At 48.0% G+C, this 24,585-nt stretch overlaps 1 protein-coding gene across 3 annotated transcripts in view; it reads left to right on the top strand.

Moving 5' to 3' along the window:
* Nucleotides 1-9,552: 9,552 nt before the first annotated feature.
* DPYSL2 (dihydropyrimidinase like 2) overlaps nucleotides 9,553-24,585 on the top strand; it is a 53,674-nt gene continuing 38,641 nt past the window's right edge. Inside the window, exons 1-3 of one of the 3 annotated variants that reach the window (XM_042024767.1) lie at nucleotides 9,553-9,704; nucleotides 10,401-10,770; nucleotides 24,034-24,122. In XM_042024767.1, the coding sequence (XP_041880701.1) occupies nucleotides 10,420-10,770; nucleotides 24,034-24,122 (440 nt within the window). In that variant the 5' untranslated portion in view covers nucleotides 9,553-9,704; nucleotides 10,401-10,419. Of the gene's footprint in view, nucleotides 9,705-9,928; nucleotides 10,014-10,400; nucleotides 10,771-20,471; nucleotides 20,847-24,033; nucleotides 24,123-24,585 lie in introns of those variants that run through there. The other 2 variants (XM_042024768.1, XM_042024769.1) reach the window with 2 other exon arrangements.

Genomic DNA, 24,585 nt, shown 5'->3' with positions numbered 1-24,585 from the left:
TAAAGCTAGAGAGTAGAAATATATTTTAGGCTCAGGGAATGTGTCCTGCCTTGAGTTGAAAGAGAGAGATACACTGAAAACGATGTGCTTTAAAATCCTACTCCTCCAAAGTGACTGGACTTTGATGAATTTTCTGATGTTGATGATGTTTCAGGTAATTCTGTTGGTGCTGAGTTGTGTACGTGTTCTTATTAGCAAGTAACTCCTTGCCTTAACACTAATATTTCTCAAACATTATTTTTGAGATGCTGATTAATTAGTACCTAATGCAGTAGACATCTTAAGTAATTTCATTTTGTTATTGTGTCTTTTTGTCTTTAATCCTCACATCTCATTTTCTAACCACTAAAGAATTAATGAATTTTAAAAATCGAAGTATCCATTTACTCAATTTATCCAAATATTTATAAAAAATTTATTCAAGTTATCTTTAGAGGTAATTAAGTGATTCTTAAACTGCAGCTCCTCATTTTGAAGTCAGAACTTTCTCTGCAAACATTTCCTTTGATCCTACAAAAGTACAACTCAACCTGCTTGGCCTCCAGAGGAGATGCTCCCTATCGGATGGAAACCTGAAATTTTACATTTTGATTCACTCAATTTTATTTAAAAAATTGTTTCATGTTGATCTCAGATCTTTAAAACAAAATCCCAGCACACCAGGGCAGGAAAGCTTGTTTTGCACAGAATGTAACAGAAATGCTGCACCTCCTGGTACTGCTCCCCTCCAAGAGTTAGTGATACCCTGTGTTTTCATTCCAACGGGGTTTTTGGGTGATTTTAAACAAATACTTCCATGTATAAAGCAAATATTGAAGGGAATGCAACTTGTACTCTTTTTGAAACACTGGTACCAAGTTTATGGGATGCTAAAGCAGCATCCTGGGTGCTCCCATCCTCCCTGTGGCCCATTCCAAGTGCTCCAAGCTTGGGAGCAATGGGATCATGGGGAGGTCTGGTTTGTCAAGAGTGCCTTCTGCAAGGCTATGGAGTGGAAAAGCAGAGTCCAGGCAGGAGTTAACTCTCTGGGTGATCTGTGAAAGGCACACAGATTTATGAAATAAAAGCTTGTAATGCAGTTTAATAAGATTAGATTTATTTAATAAGTGCAACATGAGGACATTGGTTCGTGGCAGCAGCAACTGCAATGCCCCAGACTTACTGAGTGCTGCAGAGCAGCACAAAGAGATCTGGGGCTTCGGGGCTGTTACTCTGTTCAGTCCCTTTTCTTACTACTGATGCTATTCCTGCCTGGAATGGGGGCTGGAAACTGTGAGGGCAGAGCAGTGGCAGAGGAGGATCCCCAAACAGGGCTGGCTGCACACAACAAGAGCCTGGCCAAGGGTCTCGCCTGTCCCAGGCTGTTGCTGTGGTTGGAGTTGAATTTGAATTTCTATGCCTCATTTCCCATGTGTACAGTGAGGCCAATAATGCTGCCTTTGTCTGTGGGACTGTTTAAAATGTAATGAGATGAAATTTTCAGAAATGACAAATGGTTTTCAGGGCCATGTGCGAGTACTGGGCTGAAGGCTCTTCAGAGGGGCCTGGGGTCTCCTGCTGGGCAGCGTGGCCTGCTTGGGTTTTCAAGCTGTGTCAGCAAAATGAAGAACCTGAGCAGTGCAGAGACAGCCCAGGGCCCATCGCTGCTTGAGACTGAAGCTTGAAGCTTCTTCTTAGCTTTATATTAAAATTCAGTGACTCTACATGTCTTTCCAGTTAGCACTGGCTCTCCCAGACATCACACGTGGAGAGGAGAGGAGAGGAGAGGAGAGGAGAGGAGAGGAGAGGAGAGGAACCTTCATGAAAACAAAAGAGAAAAGGGGAGTTTTCCTTTCATGGAGTTTAATGACTTGGTTTGATTTTTGCTTTGAAATTTTCCGCATGAAGTTTTTGTTTAATTGTTTGTCCTCCCCGTTCTTCTTTCTGATATTGAACCAAATCCCAGTTCCCTGGGAACACTGATCATCAAGAAAATCTTGCTTGAGACCTTTGGAAAAGGCTGCTGCTTCTGTGTATGTTTATAATATTATACAGCTCATGGCCTGCTGCAATAATAATGTGAAGCATATATGAAGCTTTAGTTCTTTCTGTTTCACTTGAAAGTTTTGCACTGCTTGGAAATCTTTTTTGTGTGGTTATTTCCCGTTTCCCCATTTTTTCCAGTTGGAAATGGTACCAACCTGACACTATGGCCCAGCTTAGCCATAGTGCCCACTGGATTTCCAGGGTAGCAGTTATGTCTTCTCTATTACTGTCTCTGGTTGGCATTTTTATTGCAGAATAAAGCAGGATAGTCTGTTTATTTCTATCAGTGGACTCAAGACATTTTCCCTCTCCTTGGGTTCACGAGGTCAGTGATTGTGTGCATGTAAACACGACCAGCAGTGCATTCAGAGCTGTTTTTCAGAGCCTACCTGTGCAGACAGGTGCCCTGTATTTAAAATAGGCTCTAAAGCCATCCCCAAACATGAGGTGAAGCTGCTTAATGCAGATTAAGGGTAAGATGCTTTTGTGCTATGAACTGGCAGAGATTCCAGCCAGTGAAGCTGATAAACAGAACCATCAGCACAAGCAACACCTTCTGAACTCAGCTGGGCGTTTTCATCCAGCATCCCTTCCTCCCTGGGGCCTGGATGGGCCCTCTCCCTCTTTTCTTTCAACTTGCAGAGCCCAGATATCCACAGTGAATCTCTTGACAAGGGAGAGGGGAAGGATTTCTGTGCTGGTGGGATGTGCCTGTGTGAATGTGTGATGAATATTCTCAGCTCTGATCCAAGTGTGGATTCTGTCGCTGCCTCTGGGTGCTCAAAACTGGCTCCAGTGCCCAAGGAAGCCTTCCCTGAGCCCAGCATCCTGTACTGTTAGTGTCACCTGGCAGGTGATGTCCCAGGATATCATTATATGATATTTAAGTATTTCCATTCCAGTAAAAGGGGAGGCAGTTTCACTGAACAGGAAGTGGTGTAAGAATTGCCAGGGAAGAGCAGGGACAGGAGAGAGCAATTCTAGAGCAGCTGAAAGCGAAGGTGAAGCTGGGCTTCACCCTTGATGCAGTTGTTGTATGTTCATCCAAGTAGAAATTGTTTTTGGTGAGCCTGGGCTCCTTCTCATGTTGAATTTACAGCTGACTTTTATTTTTAGTGCTGTTGTGCCCTGACTCAGAGGAACCCAGGGAGCTGCAGCACTCAAAGTCAAGTGGGTGAATCACTCACAGACCGAGCTCTGCTTTATGACCCTTGCTATTATTTTTGTCATCATTATTTATTAACGTAGTGCTCGGAAGGTGTGTGAAGCCACGTGGATCATAGCTCTGGCATGTCTGCAATGGGAAGATCTTATCTGGGGAGGTGGGGAGCAGCCAGGAGATCCCAGTGACAGGACATAAACTGATATTCACTCATTTTGCTTTTTGGCCAGCACTCCCAGCCTTGGAAGGTCAGATTTTAAGCCATGTTCCAATAGTAAAGGTTGCCATTATTCATTTTGGGTCCTTTTGGGACAATGCTGGCAAAATTTTAGATAACTTCTTGTCCCCAAATCAATGGCTATTTCCTGCCCAGTCTCAGCTCCACACGGATGTCAGTGGTGGTGAGCCAGGAGCTGTCATATTCTGAGAGAGGTGTTCAGCGGAAATGTTAATATTTAATGCTGCCTTTTTGTGGTTAGATGATGAGTTCTCTTAATGACACTGTCTGGAAGAAGCATAACTCAGTCATCAGCTGTAATTCAGCTGTGGTGGGGCTTCCAAATGTCACAGGACACTTATGGATCTCAAGGAAATCAACAATTTTGGAAATTCTGTCTTAAATACTCAACACTTCGGAGAGATTCCTGTTGCTTCTGTCCATTATCATCCTGGGAATAGCTGAGAAAAATCTGATTTCAGGGCAGGCTGGTGCCTTTCACACGCTGAATTAGTGAGGAGAGGTTTTGATTGCAGTGAGGGTGTCCACTCCCTCTGGAAGTCACTGGGAATTGTGGGCCTCATTTCCATTTGGGCCTTTGGAAAATCCTCTGGTAATCGACTCAATATTTGTACTGTTGGCTGTGGGCAGGGTGTTTGCATGGACTAAAACTGTTTGCATGGACTAAAACCCACTGGCAACAAAATTTGAGTGGCAGAAATTTGCCAGGGCTACTTTATGTTAGCTGAGGTCGCTGAGGACAAAACCGAAAGAAAAGTGAGGCATAGGATAAACAGAAATAAAAAGGACATAGAAGAAAAATTATCTTTGTCTCAGCATTTTAATTGACTTTATTCATTTATCAAAATACTTTCTGCTGGTCTTTAATGTTCCTGAAATTATGTGTCTCGTCTTTGAGTGCTCACTGCCAAGAAAAGCTGTCAGCCACTCCAGCAATTATCATATTCCAAAGGGAAGTTGGTTAATGATTTCTCTGTGACAACTTGGTCTTTCAGTTTTTGTGCTCTGCCAGAACAATTTCCAACCCAATGAAGCATTTTAGGATTTGGTTGGATTCTTAATACTCAAGGAATATTCTGGAAATAGCAGTTATTCAGTGCCACCTCTTGATCCTGAGCCTGTGCCTTCGAAAATTCAAATGCCAGGGAGGGATGCAGGGAGCAGCAATGGGTAAGGCAACACCCAGAAAGAAGGAAGGCAGCTTTCCCAGCTTCTGGCCAGGCAGGGAAATTAAGATTGTTCCAGTGGCACATGCAGCAAGTTCATGTTTTTAAGGGCTGCACGCTTTTGTAAGCAGTGCTGGTTGCAGAGTTCAGCACAGCCTAAAACAGATCCTTGCTCTCAGCATCCCTAAAATGTTGTTGATTTATATTCAAGCTTTGTTCAGCCTCTCTTTGAGAATCAGAGTGGTTTGGGTTGGAAGGGACCTTAAAGATCCAGGCTGGAGGTCTCTAAGCCATCCCTTAAATTGGCACAGTGGCTTGTGCCAGGCCTTCTTTGCTCATTTTCACTGGAGAATTGACTCAGTGGAGTTCTGCTTCTGCAAATACCCAAATTTCACTGGGATCCTGCCTTGCATGGTAAATCTTGCACCCACTGGAAGTATTAATAATCAATTATTTGCAATAGGAAGAGCCCCAGATTTGGAAGTAGTTGCTGCCATTTAGTTTAATAATGGCAATTTAATGGTGGAATATACTGCTGTACTTTCTGTCTGGGTTTTAATTGTTAAATAATGAAGAAAATTCTGGATTTGCAGCAATTATCTCACCTAAGGATGGAAGGCAAATAAAGCAACATCGAGCTTATATTGCCTTGTTTTTAATTCAAATCAAGTTTGATTGTTCAGCCTTGGAAGTAACTGTGAGAATGAAATGGAATAAAGCAGCATTAGACATTTCATTCATGAGAAGTGGAATCAGAGAATCCCAGAATGGACTGGGTGGGAAGAGACCTTAAATCCCATCGAATCCCACTTCCTGCCATGGGCAGGGACACCTTCCACTATGCTAGGTTGCTCCAAGACCTGTCCAACCTGGCCTTGGACTTCCAGGGATCTAGAAGCAGCCACAGTGTCTCTGGAATTCCATCTTAGCTGCTCACCACCCTCACAGAGAGGATTTTTTTTCCTAATATCCAATCTAAAACTGCTCTCTGTCAGTTTAAAGCCATTCCCCCTTGTCCTGTCACTCCAGGCTCTTGTAAAAGCTGGGATTTCTTGGCCAGATGGAACAGGAAATCAGAAATCACTGGTCACCATTGGTGCGACAGGGAGATCAATCCTGTGCTCCTGAGTTTTTCCAGTCAGATTCCAGGGCTCTGTACATGAAGGGAGTCTCGGTATGAGAGTAAAGAGACCAAATTTTCCCCTTGTTTGACAAGGAGCTAGCCCACTGCCCATCTTTGTGCTCACATTTCCTTTCTATCAGTGTAAAGTTCTTTTTGCAAAAGAAATTTGTGCAATCCAGGCTCTTCGTGCCATCCTTCTCCTTGTCTCTGCCAAGGCCAATCCCCAGGCAGGAATTGTCTCCTCTCATGGGGTGCTGAGTGCTGAAGGCAGGGAGTACTTACAGCACTCAGCACTTCTGTGCAAGAGCATAAAAGGATCTTAAATTAGGCCAATTCTGCCACTCTCCTCTGCAGTTTCAGGTAAGCTCTCTATTCATCACTTCACTTTTCCGGGGTGTTATTCCTGCTGCAAGTCACTTGCTCAGAGGTGTCCAGAGTTTTAAGATGTTAAAATCTGAAGATGTGTTTCTACTGAGTTTCTCTCTTTTGTTCCTTTTATCAATTAATATTATCCACACACCATATTACAAATTTAACCCATTTTCATGTGTTATTAAATAGTTTATCTGCAAACAAGTGTTCAGCTTATTCTGCTCTGCACACCCCTATAACTGATAGAGCAAGATCTAATTAATGCTCATTACAGGAGCAGAATATAAAGCTGCTGCATGGAGACTGAAGCTGCCAGTGTGATTCCAGCTGCCCTGATTCACTTCTAAGGTTGTGTTTAGGTTTCTCCAGTGTTTTCCCACTTTTGTAGGGCCAAGTATGAGCTGTTTTCTGAGGAATTTTCATATCGATGCAGGGTTTATGAAATTCAGATGAGGGTCAGTGTCATTCTCAAAGTAATTTATGTGGTTCTCAGTGAAAATAGACACCCTGTGGGATTATTAAACACATGGATTATCAGATCCCAGTGATTTTTCAGGAAAATTTTGTTATTTCCATGCTTAGAGCATGGGCATATCCAGTTGCTGGCTTAATATGTTACCACTCAGGAATTGTTCTGTTATTTAGCTGTGAACTCAAATTGAAATATAAATTCCATCATCCCATATTCTCTTTATGATAACAAATTCGATGGGAATCTGATATACCTGACTGGGAATTCTGGAATCTTGAACAAGGCTTGTGTGTCAGGCATTATAGAGGTTCAGTGGGACTCATGCAGGCAATAAATTTCTATGTCTGGTCCCAAATTCAGAGTGATTTTGGGGGTCTGAGTTCTCACAGAACTGGCTGGTGCACCTTTACTCATGCTATGACTCTTCCTGGAGGAAGAAACATTTGAGGAATAAAGCTGTGGAGTCATATAGGCACATTTAAGTGTTTCGGTTCAAGTGTAACAGAATGAATAGAATTTGCTACAGCTGGGAGTGTTGCAAGATCTGATACTTGGGTTTCAGAGGTGGAAATAAAAACTTTTTAAAATTGCCTCCTTTTTATTCACTGTCCATTAAAGGACCATAAAAACAGAATTAATATACAGACACTGTGAAATACCCAAAAAGGAGAATACAGACAAAGGAGGATATCTTTTAGCAGTTCAGTCATTTTTTGGAGTGCCTGAATTTCCTCTGGGTGACTGAAATCATCTTTGGTTTGATACGAGAGACCAGCCACAGTCTCAGCAGATCAGCAGACACAGGTGAGGTCTTTGACAGACTTCCCATGAGCCCAGCTGGAAATACAAACCCAAAATAACTGAAATGCTGCTGAGTGTGTCCTCGAGTGCCTGTGGAAAGGCGAACCATTTGGAGATGGATGTTCAGTGTGTGGTTGTCTGTGTTTTGTGGGGTTATTGTAGAAGAGTCAGATCTGTACAGCAGGAAAACAGCCTTTGGGAGTGACCTTTATCAGCTCTGAGACATTTGGAGGTTTAGTCCTGTCTGCAGGATTTCATTCCCGTCTGGATCCCTACACAGCCTCCAGCTTTCCTGGCAGATCCGCCCCACCCCTCCACAGAGCCTGTGCCTGTGACCATTGAGCATCCTGCAGGGCTGTGCCAAGGGATGAATGAGCTGGATTCCAGGCTGGCCCTGAAAGCCACTGCCTTCGTCTCAGCAAACTGCAGAACGTGTCAGCACAATCACTCCAAGGCTTTCCTCTTGCTGGAGCCTCCGCCAGCACTCGCTGCAGCTCCGGCACTGCCTGATCAGCAGTGCTGTGGCAATTAATATTTATAAACCCTAAATAAAACAGCACTTGTGTGTACCTGAGAGACCCTCTGTTGGGCTCCAGTCCCCAACCACGCACCTGAGATCAGCGTGGCTGCAACCCTGCTGGATCCTCGGGGATGGCCCCAGGAGGGGAAGAAGGTGGGGCTGTTTCCCTGGAGAGTCCCTGTCTTTGGATTCCTCCCTCCTTCATTAGTTACCAGAGCACATCATCCTCATCCTTCAGGGCCAAGCTGCAGGCTTATTTTTTTCCTTTTAGTCTGGAGTCCTTTATCACTGTGCTGCGCATTTATTACATGGCTTTGCTCAGTTGTGACCTTGGCTTTGGTGGTTTTCCACCCTTTGGTACAAATGCCTTGATTTGGGTGTGGTTTGCAGGGAGAGATGGCTCTGTGATTATTTTTAAATGCCTCGATTTATTTCTTTTAGTGTTTTTTGGGGTTTTTTTTTTTGAATCTTGCAAAGGTGCTTCATAGCCATTTGGACACAGATGCCTCTCAATTAACAATTAATGTATGCACGTGCAAAGATGCCTATCAATGAATAATGCATGGCAATAACCAGCCTGGCCATTGGGTTTGGCCTGCACGAATATTGCATCTGGATTATCCTGAGGGCCCCAAATCACACGTGAAAAACATATTATCAGGTGGAGACAGACACGCTCGACCGATTGTGTGCCGCACTTCCTACCTTTGTGACCAGGCTGGCTCTGCTCCCACGTCCCCAGGGTCTCCCAGGCTCGCAGGGTCTGGTGGACTCTGCCCGAACCAACCCTTTGGGAATGACCCCAGCCCTCCCTCCACCCCGCCGGCCCTGGAGCGGCTCGTTTAGGTACAAACCCCGGGGAATAAGTCCCAGAGGATGCCAGACAGGCGGAGCAGGCGCTGGGTCGGAGCCCAGCAGCGAAGGGGCTGCACTGGGCAGCGAGAGCCCGGCGGGCTCTGACCCGCCCCGGGCCGGGCGCGGCCGGTGCTGAAGGGACAGCGCCGGTGGCCGGCCCGGGCCCAGCCGGGGCCCCGTCTCCCCCTGGACCTCGTCCCCTCTCTGCGCCCCATCTTCCCTCTTCCCCATCGCCTCTGCGCCCCATCTCTCCTCGCACTCTATCTCCGCTCTGCTCCCCACCCTCGCTCTGCCCCCATCTGCTCTCCGTCCCCCACTTCTTCTTTGCCCCCCATCTCCTCTCTGCCCCCACCTCTCCTTGCCCCATCTCCCCTTTGCCTTCCATCTCCCCTCGCCCCCATCTCCCCTTTGCCCATCTCCCCCCGGCCCCGGGAGTCACCCTAACGCCATCTCGCCTTTCCTCCCCATCCTCCCTCTGCCCCCACCTCCCTTCCGCCACCATCTCCCCTTTGCCCCCATCTCCCCCACCTCCCCTCGCCCCCGTCGCAGGGTCGCTGTCACCACGGGCAGGAGCGCACGGGGCTGCTCTGTCTCCTCCTCTAGAAACCTGCTCTCAGCCGGAGCCGCCTTTGGCTGCCTCCCCTCATCCCCCGCAGGGAGAAACCGGGGTCTCCTGGCGCTGCAGAGGCTTAATTGACTCGCAAGGTCACTAATTTCAGCTCCTGGAGGTAAGTCCTTGTTGCCAGCTCGTTTTCATCTCTCCCCCGTTTCTCACACCCCTCACCCATCTGTCTCTCTTTCTCATCCTCTCTCCAGTGCCATCAATCAGCCCTTTTCCCCCCTGAAGAGGGTCTGCACCAACGATGCCCCAAACCCCAGGAAGCTGAGTCAGCGTTCTGCTCCTGCAGCCCCACTGACCCAGCCGCGATCCCAGCTGCTCCCGCCCTCCGGCTCCGCGGTGTTGGGAAAAGTGAGGAACAATGGGATTCCGGGAGCACTCCACCATTGCTAGGCTGGGGGAGGCAGGGGACAGGCTGGTGGGAGGAAGGGAGGCACGGAGGCAGAGCCCCTTTCTGCCCTGCCCGGGGAAGGGGAGCAGCCGGAGGGGAGGAGGTGCCCGGACCCCATCAGCCTCCCTGGAACAGCGAGAGCCGCACGCCGGGGAAGGGGAGGGGGAGAGGGTGGGTGTGATGGGGGCTGTTGCTCCAACCTGATCGAGTCCATTTGCCAATTCACCACTCGCATCACTTCCGGAGCAGTCCTCAGTTTCTGCTGCAGAGTGAGCTTTCTTTTTTTTTTTTTTTTTATTATTTTTTAATTTTTTTTTCCTCTCCTTCTCTCTCCTTTTCCCTCCCTCCCCATCTGGATGCTGGGAACTTGAAGCCTCCTCCCTTAATTGCAGCAGGATCTGCCCCATCCTTGCCTCAACTTTGCGCTGCATCAAAGAGACAGAGCGAGCCACAGGCTGGCTGGTGCCGATGGGGGCAGGGGACCTGCCGGGCACAGCCCTTTGCAGTTGATGTTGCCGTATCTCTAGGACCCTGATCCATCTCCTTCCTATCGCTTTCCTTTTTTTTCCCCCACCTCTCCTCTCCCCGCGTGTGTGTGTGTCTGTGTGTGTGTGTGCAGGATCCTCCTGGTTACCGCTGTTGTTATTCCCCCTTAGCAGGGAGACCACCCCAGCCATGGCTGAGAGGAAGCAGAACGGGCGGCAGGGAGAGGAGGAAGAAGTGCCAGCCTTCTTCAAAAACCTGGGCTCGGGCAGTCCCAAGCCCCGGCAGAAATTCTGTGGCATGTTCTGCCCGGTGGAAGGCTCCCTGGAGAACAAGACCATCGACTTCGACTCGCTCTCGGTGGGCCGCGGATGTAACAAAGTCGTGGCAAAGCAGAAGGATGTTGCCCACCTGGGTCCGGATGCTCCGTCCGTCTATTCCAGGCAGAGCGGGAAGGGAGGGGAACCATCTGTTGAATTCGGGAGGAAGGTGGAGATCAGGAGTGCCACGGGGAAGGAGGCGCTGCAGAACCTGAATGACAAGGTGGGTGCATATATAGAGATATATATATAGATATATATTGTGTGAGGTGAACTCGAGCAGGCGATAGGCTGCAGAGAGGACGGATCCTCTCCACCTGCAGCCGCTGGCTTTTATGTCCCCTGCATCCGTGTGGCAGCCCGTGCCTTCCCCTCGGCAGCAGCATCTCTGGCAGAACCTCCCCTCCAGAGCTCGAATGCTGTCCGTGTGCTCTCTGCAGGTGTGCGAGAGGGGGGCACAAGAAAAAAGGCGGCCCCCCCTCCGCACCCACAAACACCCCGCCCTGCCCTCCTGTTTTGGGAGAAACAGCGACTTTTTTGTTTCTTAGGCGATTCCCCAAGCACGAGGGCAGGGAAATGCCCCACCCAGGCAGGGAATGCAGCTCACGGAACAGAAACGCGATTGTGAGCAAAAGAGCATCGATGAGCTTGCACCTACCGGGATCAAACCCCTGCAGGCTTCTTCCAGGGGGGTGCTCCTACCCCTGCTGCCAGGGGAGGACAGGCGCCGGAGTGACCCCTGAGAGCTGCATTTCAATGCCAATTTTCAGCAGGGCCGCTGGCTTTAGTGGGAATTTTTGACTCGGGAAGATCTGGGACTTTCACAGGAATGTGGCATCCTCGTAGCAACCCAGGTTTTTAAGACTCCTGCAGATATTTCTCATTCTCTGGGTTTGTCGGGGTGTAATAAAGCCCATCCTCTTCCAGAGGCAAAACCCACTAAACCCATGGGTCTGGCTGACCATGCCCATCTGCTTTCCTCTATAAATCAATTTGAACCAGTTTTATTCAGCTGTGAGCCAGGGAATACTCAGTGAACGCCTCTGACAATGCTGGTTCCTGTGCAGAGGCTGGAAGAGCAGAAATTAATGAATGAAGTACCCACCAGCAGCCTGCTAAACTCCTGGCATAGGGCAGGAGTTTCTCTGAGTAGTCTCCCAGTGGGTTTAGAGCAGCCCTTTCTTCTGTAAGCTGTTTCTAGGATGTGCCTTCTGATTTTTAATACTGATATGGATTGTGTACGCTGGGCAGAAGTCTGCCTGGAATTCAGAATATGGGCTTGTTCACCACTTTCTCCTGCTTTCAGAAACATGAAGTGTTACTGGAGGTAATATAGAAATAGGAATTAATAAAATTTATTGGTTATAAAATAGGGGCTCGTCCACCCCAAATCAGCCCCTGCTGCAGTGACCAGCCATATTTCCACATGTGAACCACTGCTGTCAGAAAGAGCTCACAAAGGCAGGCCCAGATTTTCAGAATTCCCATACACCAGCCCCAATGAGGAGGAGGAGGAGGATGTGCTCCATGCTGCTCCAAACCTAGCTTCCCAAACCCAAACAAAAGTTTGCCACTACAGATGCCTCAGGTTTGCTCTGACCATGCTGGAGTGGCTACTAATGGAGTAACTTTCCATGATTTATTTGTCTTGTTGGACAAATCAAGGTGCATTTCAAGAATAAAGGGCTTTTTCATCCTGGGGAGTCAAAGGTTCTGCAATTCAGGACACTTTAAGAGCTAATTTTGGATGATTTGATGTCCTGTGGGACATAAGTATAAGCAGGATATACATTAAAGAGATCGATTATTTTCTGATTAAGAAAAAAAGTATAATAAAAACTTTAAGTACACCATTGTGAAAAATCAGAATCCACCAACAATATTAATAACATTTTTTTAAAGTGTGTTTTTTGGTTCTATTTTTTAATATTATTGTCTAAATGTTAACTGAGGGGATGAAATAATGGGATGGTACAAAACATTTAAGTTGTTTCTCATTAGCTTTACTTAACACTGATGCCAATGGATCGTGTTGTGAGGGGTGGTGAGCATTGGGGTAAGTGCAATCTCTTGGGATAAATGTTATGCTGTGGATTGGGAATTTATTGCAGGAATGTTTTAGCTTTGGCTTTCCAGCTGACTGCACCCATAGCTTGAATCAATGGTTAAATCCTCAGCAGTTAAAATCGGTTTTATGGATTTAAAACACAGTCATCCTTTCTGTCACTTATAGAAAGATCTTGTCTTAATCCCCTTCGAAATAGTTAACAAAGCAACATGGACAAGCTATTTTTTATATTTTTCTTTGAGGTCTCAACTGTCAAGAGGATAAAAAAGGGGATGTAATTATTCTACATTAAATAGCAATATATTGTTCTGTGGGACAAGATAAGGGCAATCAAATCTCTCAGTATCTGTCCTGCCTGGGACATTCTGTAGCCATCTATCATATGTTGCCCCTGGGCTGTGCTGCCTCATAATTCAGTGTTAAGATCATCTCTGGAGGCACCAGGAAGGCTCGGCCTCAGTTCCAGCAGCGTTTGCAGCTCTATCTCTGGCGGCCAATTCAACAGGTCTGCAGCTCAGCTTGGAGCCAAGCTCTGCTGCTTCCAGCTGCCAGGCCTTGGAGAACTGACTGTGCTTCTATTTCCCATCTGAACTTTCTCATCTTCCCTGTTTGGGCTGTTCCTGGCTGGTTCTGGAGCTGCTGGTTCAGTGCTCCGAGGCCCTGACCCCCGCACTGGGGTGTGCCAAGAACGGCGTCTTCAGATGTGGGATTCCTTAAATGAGGCACGAGATCCTTGGCCTAGCTCTCAGGAGCTGCTGTGCACCTGCAAGATCATTTCCTGCAGTGGGATTTACCCACGGGATGATCCAGGTTGGAAAATCCCTCTCAGACCATCGAGTCCGACCGGTGACCGATCCCCACCTTGTCCCCAGCCAAGAGCCCTGAGTGCCACCTCCAGCCCTTCCTTGGTCACCCCCAGGGATGGGCACTCCAAACCTCCCTGGGCAATTCCAAGGCCTGAGCACCCTTTCCATGAGGAAATTCCCGCTGCTGTCCACCCTGAGCCTCCCCTGGCCCAGCCTGAGGCCGTTCCCTCTCCTCCTGTCCCTGTTCCCTGCGAGCAGAGCCCGACCCCCCCGGCTGCCCCCTCCTGTCAGGGACTTGTGCAGAGCCACAAGGTCCCCCCTGAGCCTCCTTTGCTCCAGCCTGAGCCCCTTTCCAGCTCCCTCAGCCTCTCCTGGGGCTCCAGCCCCTTCCCCAGCTCTATTGCCCATCAGCTCTGCTTTGTAGTCAGGGCAGAAGCTGGAAAGTTCCTGGTCCCAGAGCTGGAATGGCATCCCAGGGCAATATTTCCCTTTTCCTTACATGACCAGTCTTGAGAGAGGGACATTTATCTAGGGTTTGAAAAACTTTGGCCATTGATTGCTTGAGCTGGGTCATTCCTGCTAGTGTATTTCCCAGACTTTCTCATATCTGTAATTGCTATTCTTTCTGTCTTTCTCACCTGTTGACATTTTTGGGACAGAGACAGTATTTTAGGGAACATCTATAGAGAAAAGCAAGGTTTAATTGCGAGAGAGATCACAAGGGCTTTAATCCAGTTTGTAGAGAGAGCCTGAGTAGCTGCTCAGACTCTTCAACACCAGTACAAGCCCTGGGATCCCAGATCTCTCCTTCATTTGCCATCTTGTTCTTACTCCAGTAGTTCAGGTGTTTCCCCTGTGTGCCTTTACATCCCTTTTTTACCTCTCTTAAAACAGTTCCTGGCCCTCTGGGAAGCACAGAGCACTGTGTGTAAACTGCTGGTCTGAACCAACAAAGCCTATTGTAACAAATAACAAAAATGAAAAAACAGAGAGTAGGAAAATGTTTTTATTTTAGAATTGACAGGAGAGGACTCACTTGCAAAACACTGTCATGAAGCTTGGGACATGACTGGACTTTCTCCTAAAACCTCAAAGCTCTCAGGATCATGGTTGTTCATTCCTGGAGAGAAATAATGAAAACAGGATATTGTTGAGAGCTCAAATAATCACAGACTCTGGAACATTAATGGAACTGTTGTCTAAAACAAAGGAGCTGTTCCAGACAGCTGGAAATGCAGTCCTGAGTTTAATTTGTTACAATGCCTGCAATTTTTCTAGCCTTGTTTCGATAATCATTGCTCACAAAATAATCAGGGAGGATGGCTTGCATGCTCTTCCAGTGGGTCAGGATGGTTTGTGGAAAAAAAACTAACAGTGAGGAGCAGAAATGCCAAAGTCCTCTCAACTTCTTCTCAAAGCCATCATTCTGCACAGCTGATGTTCCATACATCCAGTGGGTGTCTTGTGGAATGGTTTTATGTGCAGAATTTACCAATACCACATTTTCATGCAGGAATGAGCAAGGGGCCTTGATACAGGGCCAATGTATTATCTGGGTCAAAGATTTGAGGGGAAAATTTAAACACTTGGAGCCAGGACTCCCTGCTCAGCTTAGAGCTGATACAGGTTTTACCCCAAGGCATAAATGCAATTCCTGGCACATGGGAGTGGCAGTTTGGTGTGCCGCCCTTACATCACCGCCCTGGCCATCATTTAACAGGCCCCATCTGGTGAGTAGGTGCTGGGCAGTCATTTAGGGTCTGCCTGAACTCTTTTACCTGCAGGGCTTTGACTCCCTGTAGCACCCATCTGTCTTGTGGCACATCAAGTCTGGGTGTATCTGCTGGGATGTTGTTGTAAAGTTGGGAAATGACGTTGTCAGCAAAGCTCAGATGGGGTTGGGGGTGGGTGTTCTCATGAACTCTCTTAGCTTAAAAGCATTTGGGAGCAGGAAACCACCCAAACCCAAACCTCTTTGCATTTGTGTGTGATTATCAATGTCCTGTTCTGTGATCCCCTACCAGAGTGCAGGAATGAATCTCAGGGTGGGAGAAGAGAGGTCAAAATTCCATTTTTTCCCTGAGTCATGATCATCCTCCATCTCAGAGGAAGGCAAAGCTGGCTGGCACAAGCAGGGATAGCAGTGGCTGAGAGCCTGATGCTTTGCCCTATAGGTTTTTGGGGAAGGAAAAGGGATTATAATGGTAAAAAACTGTGCAAATCACTGAAAATAGGCATTTCTTAGCCGCTACCCATGGTTCCCACAGGCCTGGAGGTGCCAGAGGATGAAAGGGAGAGGCAGTGACAGCGAGGCCTGAATGTCCCATGCCTTTGTTCCAGAAGTTCTGCATTTAGCTGTAGTGCAGGTCAGGGCAGGATGTGGCTGTGAGCAGTTTGGAGAGAACAGCACATTTTTTCTGTGAATTGTACAACCCCTGACAGAGCAATCCCTGTCTAGAACCCTGAAGAGAGCCTGGCTCATTCCCGGGTACATGATGGGGAATTAACTCTGCTGGGCTTGTTTAAGGACAATTCATATCATGGTGCTCAGGACATTTCCTCTAAGAAACACACTCCAACACTAACAGCTTTCTTAAAATGACGTTTTTGAACCTCCTAAAGGGTTCTCGGGCTATTAAAAGAAGCAAAATCAGTTGGAAGGTTAATTTTAATTTGCAGATCGAATGTACATTTTGATCGACCTGTTTGTGTGGCTAGAAAGTGAATCTTCCCCTCACAAAATAGTCTGTGTAGTCTGTATGCAAAAAAAATCAGGCTGTTTCTCTGAGAAACTGTATGATTTTTACCTCCTCATAGTAACGTTTGACCCTCATGGTCATTTCTTAATTTTAATTTTCTCCTGTAAGATAATAAAACAAGAGATGCCCGTGGTCAAGTATAACAGTAATTTAATTTATAGTGATTAATAATGGACAGTTCTTTCATCATCTTTTGGGGAGGACAGATATATAACTCATCCTGCCATGTATCAGCCTGGATTTAATCCTTCCAACACTTCCTAGGATGCAGGAGGTTGCTGGATCCATGGAAAACGCCTTTAAAATTGTTGAGAGTCGGAGCTGATGCAACAATTGGCATTGGCAGGATCATGACTGAAAATTAGGGCCTGATGGGTGAACTCCTAAAAGCTCTTTTGGCCCAGTTTATTTAAATCCATCTCTGATCTCTCTTTTCATTAAGTTTTAAAATGGATGCTTCCATTTGCAGGGTTTTTAATTTCATGGCAAAATGCCCTTGTGGACACACCTTTAAGTATTGGAGTGAAAGCAACTGGGTGTTGCAGAAATTCTGTGGGCTTTGTTGCCATTACACTAAAATTCCACAGAGGAAGAAAATCTTTTTAATACTTCTTTTCCCAACCATTCAGTAACTCCACAGTGGGAATAAAATTCTTTGCCAAGTGCTTTATGGTAGTTCACAGAATCTGTGAGTTAAGATTCAGAGCTGGTATAAATAGATTTTCACTGATGCTTGTGCTGATTTATTTCAGCATAGATTTATTTTGATGATTTTAGCATAGATTATCACTGCACAGAGATTCTCATATTCCAGTGCCATTTTCCCTCCAGACCTTTCCAGGATATAAATTTAGACATGTATTTGCTCCTTTAACATGAAATAAGTTTTTGCTGCCAAGAGCCTCACAAGAAATGCTGCAGCAGCTGGGCAGGAATGGCTGAGGATGATCCTGGCCAATATTTCCCCCAAATATCTGAAGCCTGAGGATGGGTCAGGGATACTCTTGTCCTTCCCTTTGTTAGCATTGATTAGGCAGTGCTCATTAATGTGGCACCTTTAACTGTAGCCTGCTCAGCCCCCTGTGTGCATTAGTAGACCTGTGGAAGACAAAGTGCATCAGCATTATCCAGAATCCCGTCACTTCCCATAATATCCTGGCACTGCTGTAGGGCAGCTGGGCTGGATCCAGCTCTGCCAGGATTTAAGGAGGAAATTCAATTCTCTTCTTTTAACACAGGACCCAACTCCTGCCCCTGACATTTCATACATAGTTACTTTTCTTCATTCAACTTGTGGGGGAATTTATGCAGAAACTAGAGGTTTACCCAGGGAATTACTTAGAGAATCATGGAATGGTTTGGGTTGGAAAGAACCTTAAAGCTCATCCAGTTCCAACCTCTGCCATGGGCAGGGACACCTTCCACTGGACCAGATTGCTCCAAGCTCTATCAGAACCGTCCAAAAAGAGCAGGATGCACCTCAGTAATTCCAGACTGTTTCCTGCTTGTTCTCATCCCAACATTGTCCATTAGCTCTTCTCCTCCCCTCCTGATCACCTGCCCTCGTGTGTGTTTATACAACAGGCAATTTCCATTCCTCACCTGTCTTTAGGCAGGCTAAATAAGCCAGTTTGCAACTACATTAATTTTTAAATCACGTATTTTGACAAGCTTTTAGCTCATTGCTAAAAGCAAAGAAAATTGGGGCATATTGGTGTGGTGTAATGCTGCTAAAGGACACATTTGGGAGCTCAGTTCTGGTCCTAAACCATGGAAGCTTTAAAGTTTTGGTGCTCTGTAGATGTTGCCTCTTCAACAACTGTGGCTTTCCAGCCCTTTAATCTCTGTATTTATTTCATTCTGTACTACTTAGGTTCTTGCAACAAGGTGATGAGAAAGACAAGCTAAGTGTCACCTGGAGATTGGTTATTGCTTTCTGACCCTAGTCACTGCTGGATCCAAGTTATGGAATATATGATTATGGAATAATTAACATTCAAGAACTGCTGCTCTGAATTAAGCCCACATGCAGTAAGGAGCCTCATAAAAAAAAAAAAAATTGCAATACTTGTGTTTGGGCAGATGAGATGGGCTCTAGGTGTGTTAGTGATCCACTGCCCAAGGCCTGGGTGCCAGCTCCCAACCCTTGGCCAGTGTGTGATTCCTCTCTGGTACTCTGCTACGTGCAAAAAAAGACATGGAACCATTCAGATACGAAACCGAGGAGGAAAACGAGCATCAAAGAGAAAAAAAGGAACAGTTGCACTGTCTAAATTTAGAGACCTGATGTAGATTCTTGCTGCCATGTTCTGAACAAAAATATGCTGAGGTTTCAGAACTTCTTCCAGCACACATCAGAGGGTCAGGATAACTCATTTAGGGTTGTCTATTCTAATCATTAAATCAAAATAAAGCCCTACAGTCTGAGAAATTAACCATTTTGCCACTGTCATAATGAGCCACTTTTTCATTTGTGGCTAATTGGATATTAACTGATTCACATATCAGCTCTTTAAGTGTTGTGTGATGTCCTACCTATACCCAGGAAAAACTCCTTCGCTATTTTCCTTAGAGCTTCCTGTGAAGAAATGAACATAAAAGGTCCTGATAGGGGTCTGTTTGAACAGATGTTGTCTTTTTAATGATTTATTGCTCTCCCAGAGCAAAGGTTTCATTTCTTAACTGGCTCTGCACAGTGTGTTTGGGTATGTAGAGATCACAATTTCGTGGCAGGCAAAGCTGCAGTTTGTGCGATGTAGAATTCCTCATGAGTGAGGGAAGAAGGTAAGTCTTTGGTTGTTAATTATCAGTTATAACCTTCAAGCAGAAGTTATTTTGTGGCATTGAGTTAATTGATTTGCGAAGGTAATTCATGGCTTCGAGTTCTCCAAGCAATGTGTTGTACACACACAGCACAGCTGATGTCAGAGGAACCTGCCTGGCCAGGGATCCCACCTCCCTTCCCTGCACTGGGACAAGTGCACTGTAAACAATGAGGAGATATTTATGCCATTTAATGCATTTCTTTCCTTGAAGTACCAGCTTATGGAGTTCAGGGACTGAGAAATTAAGACTCCAAGTGTGACTGAAACATGGAACACAGAGTTGGCAGCACTGGAGTAGTAAGGAATGGCCTGAGGGACCAGAGAGGATCCCCACGCCCGGGTGCGTAGTTCTGAGCCCACATTTCCCTGGCACTAAAGCTCCAGGTTAGTGACCAGAGGTGTCTCTGGGGCTTGCATCCGTGCTGGATTTTCTGGACGAGGTGTGAGAGAAGGCAGACTAGGAAACCAAAGCGTCGGGAGTGGCTTCAAATCTTCATTTCCACACCCCCGCCTCCTCCCAGTTAGCTAACTGGGAGCGCCAGAAAGGGTGGGGTGGGACAAAGAAGATCGAAAGCAGCGACTTCCCCATCGGGCATCCTCCGTTCTGCCGGTGGGGGGGCTCGGATGGTGGGGTGTCCGCAGCCCCGGAAATGGGGGGGGTCGTTCCCGGCGGCTGCAGACCCGGCGGGGGATGGATGGGGGTGTCCGCAACCCCGGCAATAGGGAGGTCCTTTTCGCTCCTCCGGGGGGCTCGCAGCTCCAGCAGGGCATGGATGAGGGTGTCCGCATCCCCAGGGATGGAGGGGGCGTTCCCGCTCCTCCCGGGATGGGGTGCAGCCTCAGCGGAGGATGCATGGGAGTGCCCGCACCTCCGGCAATAGTGAGGTCGTCCCCTCTCCCCCCGGGGGTGCAGCCCCGGCGGTGGATACAGGGGAGTGTCCGCACCCCCAGGGATGGAGGGATCATTCCCGCTCCTCCCAGGGAATCTCGCAGCCCCGGCGGGGAATAAAACGGGGTGTGCTCATTTCGCAGAGCCCCGCGGCTGCCCCGCCCAACGCTGCAGCTTCGGGGCCTCCAGGAAGCGGTTGGGTGGGAGCGGGGGGCCGGGTGGGCGGTGCCTGGCGTGTCCCGATGTATTCCGGTCCGTCTGTCCCGATGTATCTCTCCCTGTCTATGCCGGTGCCTCCCGGTGCTCCCGATCCGCGCTCCCGCGCCTCACCGCCGGGAGCGCGCGCGCCCCTCCCACCCCTTATTTGCATTCCGGCGCGTCCCCTGCTCTCCCATTGGGCGGAGGCCGCCGCCGATTTGCATCCCCGCGGGCGCTCAGCCAATGGCGCCGCGCGCCGGGAGGGCGGGGCCCGGGGGCGGCGGGGCCGCATGCGCAGCTCCCGCCCCGCCGCCGCTCGGGGCTGGGCCGGGCTGGGCTGGGCTGGGCCGGGCTTTGCCGGGGCTGGGCCGGGCTGGGCTTCAGGCGTAGGGAAGAAAGGGAAACGCGCAGGGCTGGCTGCTTCTCCCGTTCCTGCCATTGCGGAGAGCACGGTTCGCCTCCCGCGCCGCGCCGCGCCGCGCCCCCCCCCCTCCCCCCCGCTACCCTGCCCCGGGATCGCAGTGATTTGGCCTCGGGGGATTTATTTTTATTCTATTATAATTTTTTTTTTTTTTTTTTGATCTACGCACCGGTGGAGGGGAGGTCGTGGAGCAGTTGCTGCGCGGGAGACAATAGCGGTGCAGCAGCCGCCGCGCTTCTCTTTAAAAAATATATAACATTATTGAATAAATACATCGGGGGTTGATTTCCCAAGATGTCTTATCAGGGGAAGAAAAATATTCCGCGGATCACGGTGAGTGGAGCGCAGGGAAACAGCGGCGGGGAAGGGGGAGGGGTGCGCGGGGATGGAGCCCTTTGTGTGCCGGAGCGATGCGGGGCTGGGGCAGGATAATGGGATCAGGGATAATGCGGCGCTTCCTGTGCTGCAGCGTCGGGGGGGCTCGGGGGGGCCGGGGTCGGCAGAGCCGGGAGATGCTGAGCCCCGGCCGGAGGCGGATTCAGCGGCATCGCCCCGCGGCAGCGCAGCCCCGGCCCCGGAGAGCATCGGGGACCCCCGCGCGGGGGGCTCGGCGCCCTCGGGCTGTGCCCGGGGAGGGGTCCCTGCCCTCGGGCTGTGCCCGGGGGGCTCTCCCAGCCCTCGCTGTGTGCCTGGGAGGGGCTCGGTGCCTGCCCGGGGGCTCCATCCCCGCCCGCCCCAGCCCGGCGAAGGGCGGCTCCGGGCGGGGGGGATAAGCCCGAGACCCCAGTCCCCGCCGGGCTGGCGCTGGGGATTTTCCAGGATCGCCTTTTCTTCGCCAGGAAGCTTTTGGCAAGGCGCAGGTTTCGGTGCGATCCTGGGGGAGCAGGGAAGGAGCCGTTATATAAACCCCTCCGTCGCTCTCCTTGTTGTGGGAGCCCATTTAGGGCAGATATTGCAGGTCCAAGGGTACCAACTTTTGGTTACGTAAGCTATCCCCGTCTAACGGGCTGCTGGAGCTGCTTATTTTTTTTGACACGAGTTTTTCATCCTTGGCAGCCGCTCCTCACCATCCCCACGGACACACCCATCCCTTCATCCTCGGGGGCAGGAAAAGGAGCTCTGAAACGGGGCTTTGACGTGTCGGGTTTGGGCAGGAGTCGCTGGGTTGTACAGTTGCGGTGCTTAAGGAATTCAGGGGATGTGCAAAATGGTTATTGATAAATGGAGCATCCTTTTTTTTAAAATTATTTTTCTTTGCGAAGGAGGGTCAGTTTTGCTCCGAGAGTCCAGTGGTAAGGAGTTCAAAAAGCTGCCTCTGTTTAAAGGGCGATGGAGGTTCCTACTGTATCCCTGTCACGGCCCAGGAGTAGCATGACGCATTTTTCTTCTGGCTGAACGCTCTGATTTATGTTGTGTGCACCCAATCCTCCTGCAAAGGGGGTAGGAAAAATCAGATTTTGCTCCTATTTGCTGTTGTGCAAATCTGGAATTATCAACCGAGGCTAATGCTGGAAGAAGGAGGATAATGGATGTGTGGCTGCCCTGATTTTGCTGCTGAATAGACACAGATTTGGTGGCAGGCCCTCGAAGGGATGCGAGCTGTGTGTGCTTTTGTCTCCAAGGTGGTTGAGATGAGCAGGAGGATTCGCCCTGATCTCAGAGCCTTCTCAAGAGCCCAGCAGCAGCCCTGGTTACTGCCAGAAGCATCATTAAAATGCTCCAGGCTGCGTTTTTGTGGCCACTTTATGTATATTTTTTCCCTTCTTCTTCCCTAATTGATGCCCAGTGTGTTAGGACTCAGGCTGTCGGTCACATCCATGGCCAGGCTTTCCCTTTTTAATGGCACAAGGAGCCTGCACTGGAGGTGGGTATCAACACTGCAGTGTTTCTGGAAACGGTAAACATGTAGGACAGTTTGCTGGAGAGGCTGGCATTGAAAGACAAGTGGGTTTTTCACGCCCCACGTTAATTCACTCAGGCTTATTGGCATTTGCAGCAGCTCCTAAATTTAAATTTTGGGGGTTTCTTTGTATTTGAAATCGGTGGCGTTGTCCGGGGGAGTTCTCCATTGCAGCAGGAAGAGGAAGGAGAAGGAGGAGGGAGATGGACTTAACATCTCCTAGATGCTAAGCAGTGATATAAAAGATGGGTATTATGGTATAAATCAGTATCTGATGCAATTCGTGGAATTTGGTGTTAAAAGAGCCGTGTCAGTTGAGAATTGGGTACTCCAACTCTTCAGCTTTATTATGAGGAATTTGGGAAAACACCTGATTGTTCCTTCTGTTTGTTGACCAGTGGAGTTGGCACCTCAAAACCAGGGCCCTGAGCATCCCTGTCACTGTTTTACATGTATTTTTCTATAAGTTCTTATATATTTTTTTCTGTAAGTCCATGGCACCTCTGAGTTAAAAGTCCAGCTTTTGGTTTCCCCAGCCTTTGGCTGTGCTGGTATGGCTTTGTTCTCTTCCAAAGGCCTTTTTAGGAGGAGGGAAAAAAGAATCAGAGTAAGTACAAGTGCATGTCTGAGGGCCAAAGGTGTGGTTTAAACCAAACACTCACAGCATGTATGTGCTTTGCTTTAAATATTCATCTGCTGTAAAAATGCATCTGTGATGTGTGGATGAGGGAACCAGGGGGATGTAGCAGCCACTTTTAACTGTCCTCCCAGTCAGCAGCTCTGCAGTGGGTTTCACTCTTGTTTATGAGTATTGCAAAAAAAAGAAAACCAACATTTGTTTTTGACCTAAGATCTTGAAGAAGCAAGCTGTAACCTGGGCTGGGATGAAATCATGCTGCCTGATAGCTGCCTTTTTGTAATTACCTTCCTGTTCCTGCCAAACTGTCTTCTAATTTCAGGAAATCTTAATAACCATTTTGTAAATCCTTCCCTTAACCCTAATTTGCTAAATACATGCTTATTTCCATCTGGTTCTGCAGTGGTGCTCTGAAAAGGCAAGGAAAGGATCCTCTGCATCGAAACATCACTAAATTGGACCAAAGGAGCTTGTTTGTGTTGCGTAACCCCTGGCAACAGACTTTTGGGCCATTTTCCTGACAGCAGTTGACTCACGTTGAGCCAAGTAGTGACTCCAGTGTGTGGGTGCATATAGGAAATTTTGCATACAACCAAGGCAGAAAAAAATAAGAGATGTGGATCTAACACGTCCCTCCAAGTGTTACTTAGTGCTGCTGCTGCTGCAGATGATGGTGGCAGGCTGCAGGTAGGAGTGAAGCTGCCAGAGCAGACGAGACCACTGGAACCCACCTCCTTCCCCGTTCTGATTTTTTTTTTTGAATTTTTTTTTTGATCGTCAGTGTGATGAAAGGCCTTCCAGATGAAATAAAACATTTTATCTTTCCAGTTGAAAGTGCAGCAGTTGACTTGTGTTTTGACGTGGGCTGGTGAATAATGCAGAGGTTGTTGCCTTCCCTCCTCTTTCATCTCTGGAGTGACACTGCAGACTGTCAGCTCTCCCACTGAATAATTGTGTCTTGTGTTGTGCTTCTTTTGTTGCAGAGTGATCGTCTTTTGATCAAAGGTGGTAAAATAGTTAATGATGACCAGTCCTTCTATGCAGACATTTACATGGAGGACGGGTTGATAAAGTAAGTGAAGCCTCATGGTGGGATTGGGGATGCATGGAAATGCACTGCAGATTGGCTGGAGTAGTTTAATCTCAGAGAGCTCTATTAAATTGCAATGAAAAATTAATATTTCCACCTCTGTCGTGGTGTTTAATGAAGGAGCTTTAAAAGCAGGGTGTTGAATTAAATAAACAACTGGGCCGAAACCTCACTGGCTCCAAGGAGGTACTTACATGCACTTAATTTTAGCCATGTGAGCAGCCCCATGCTGAGATGACACATGTGTTTGAAGTTATCTGTGCTGTAACATTTCACTGAGTTATGACTTCAGATATTTTGAATCCAGAGTTCAGCATCCTAACACAGTTAATTCTCTTTTAGGCTTGGAGGCTGGACTTAAGTGACCTCTGGAAGTCTCTTGCAGTGCTGACTTCTCTCGGTCTGTGATGCAAGGATCACTCCAGCCCTCCTTCTTCAAGTTAAA

This window comes from Corvus kubaryi, unplaced genomic scaffold (assembly GCF_017639235.1).
Source record: "Corvus kubaryi isolate FWS band 111438036 unplaced genomic scaffold, C.kubaryi_AGA036_p1.0 37265, whole genome shotgun sequence".
Taxonomy (NCBI): Eukaryota; Metazoa; Chordata; class Aves; order Passeriformes; family Corvidae; genus Corvus; species Corvus kubaryi.
This window is presented reverse-complemented; position numbering and strand designations above follow the sequence as displayed.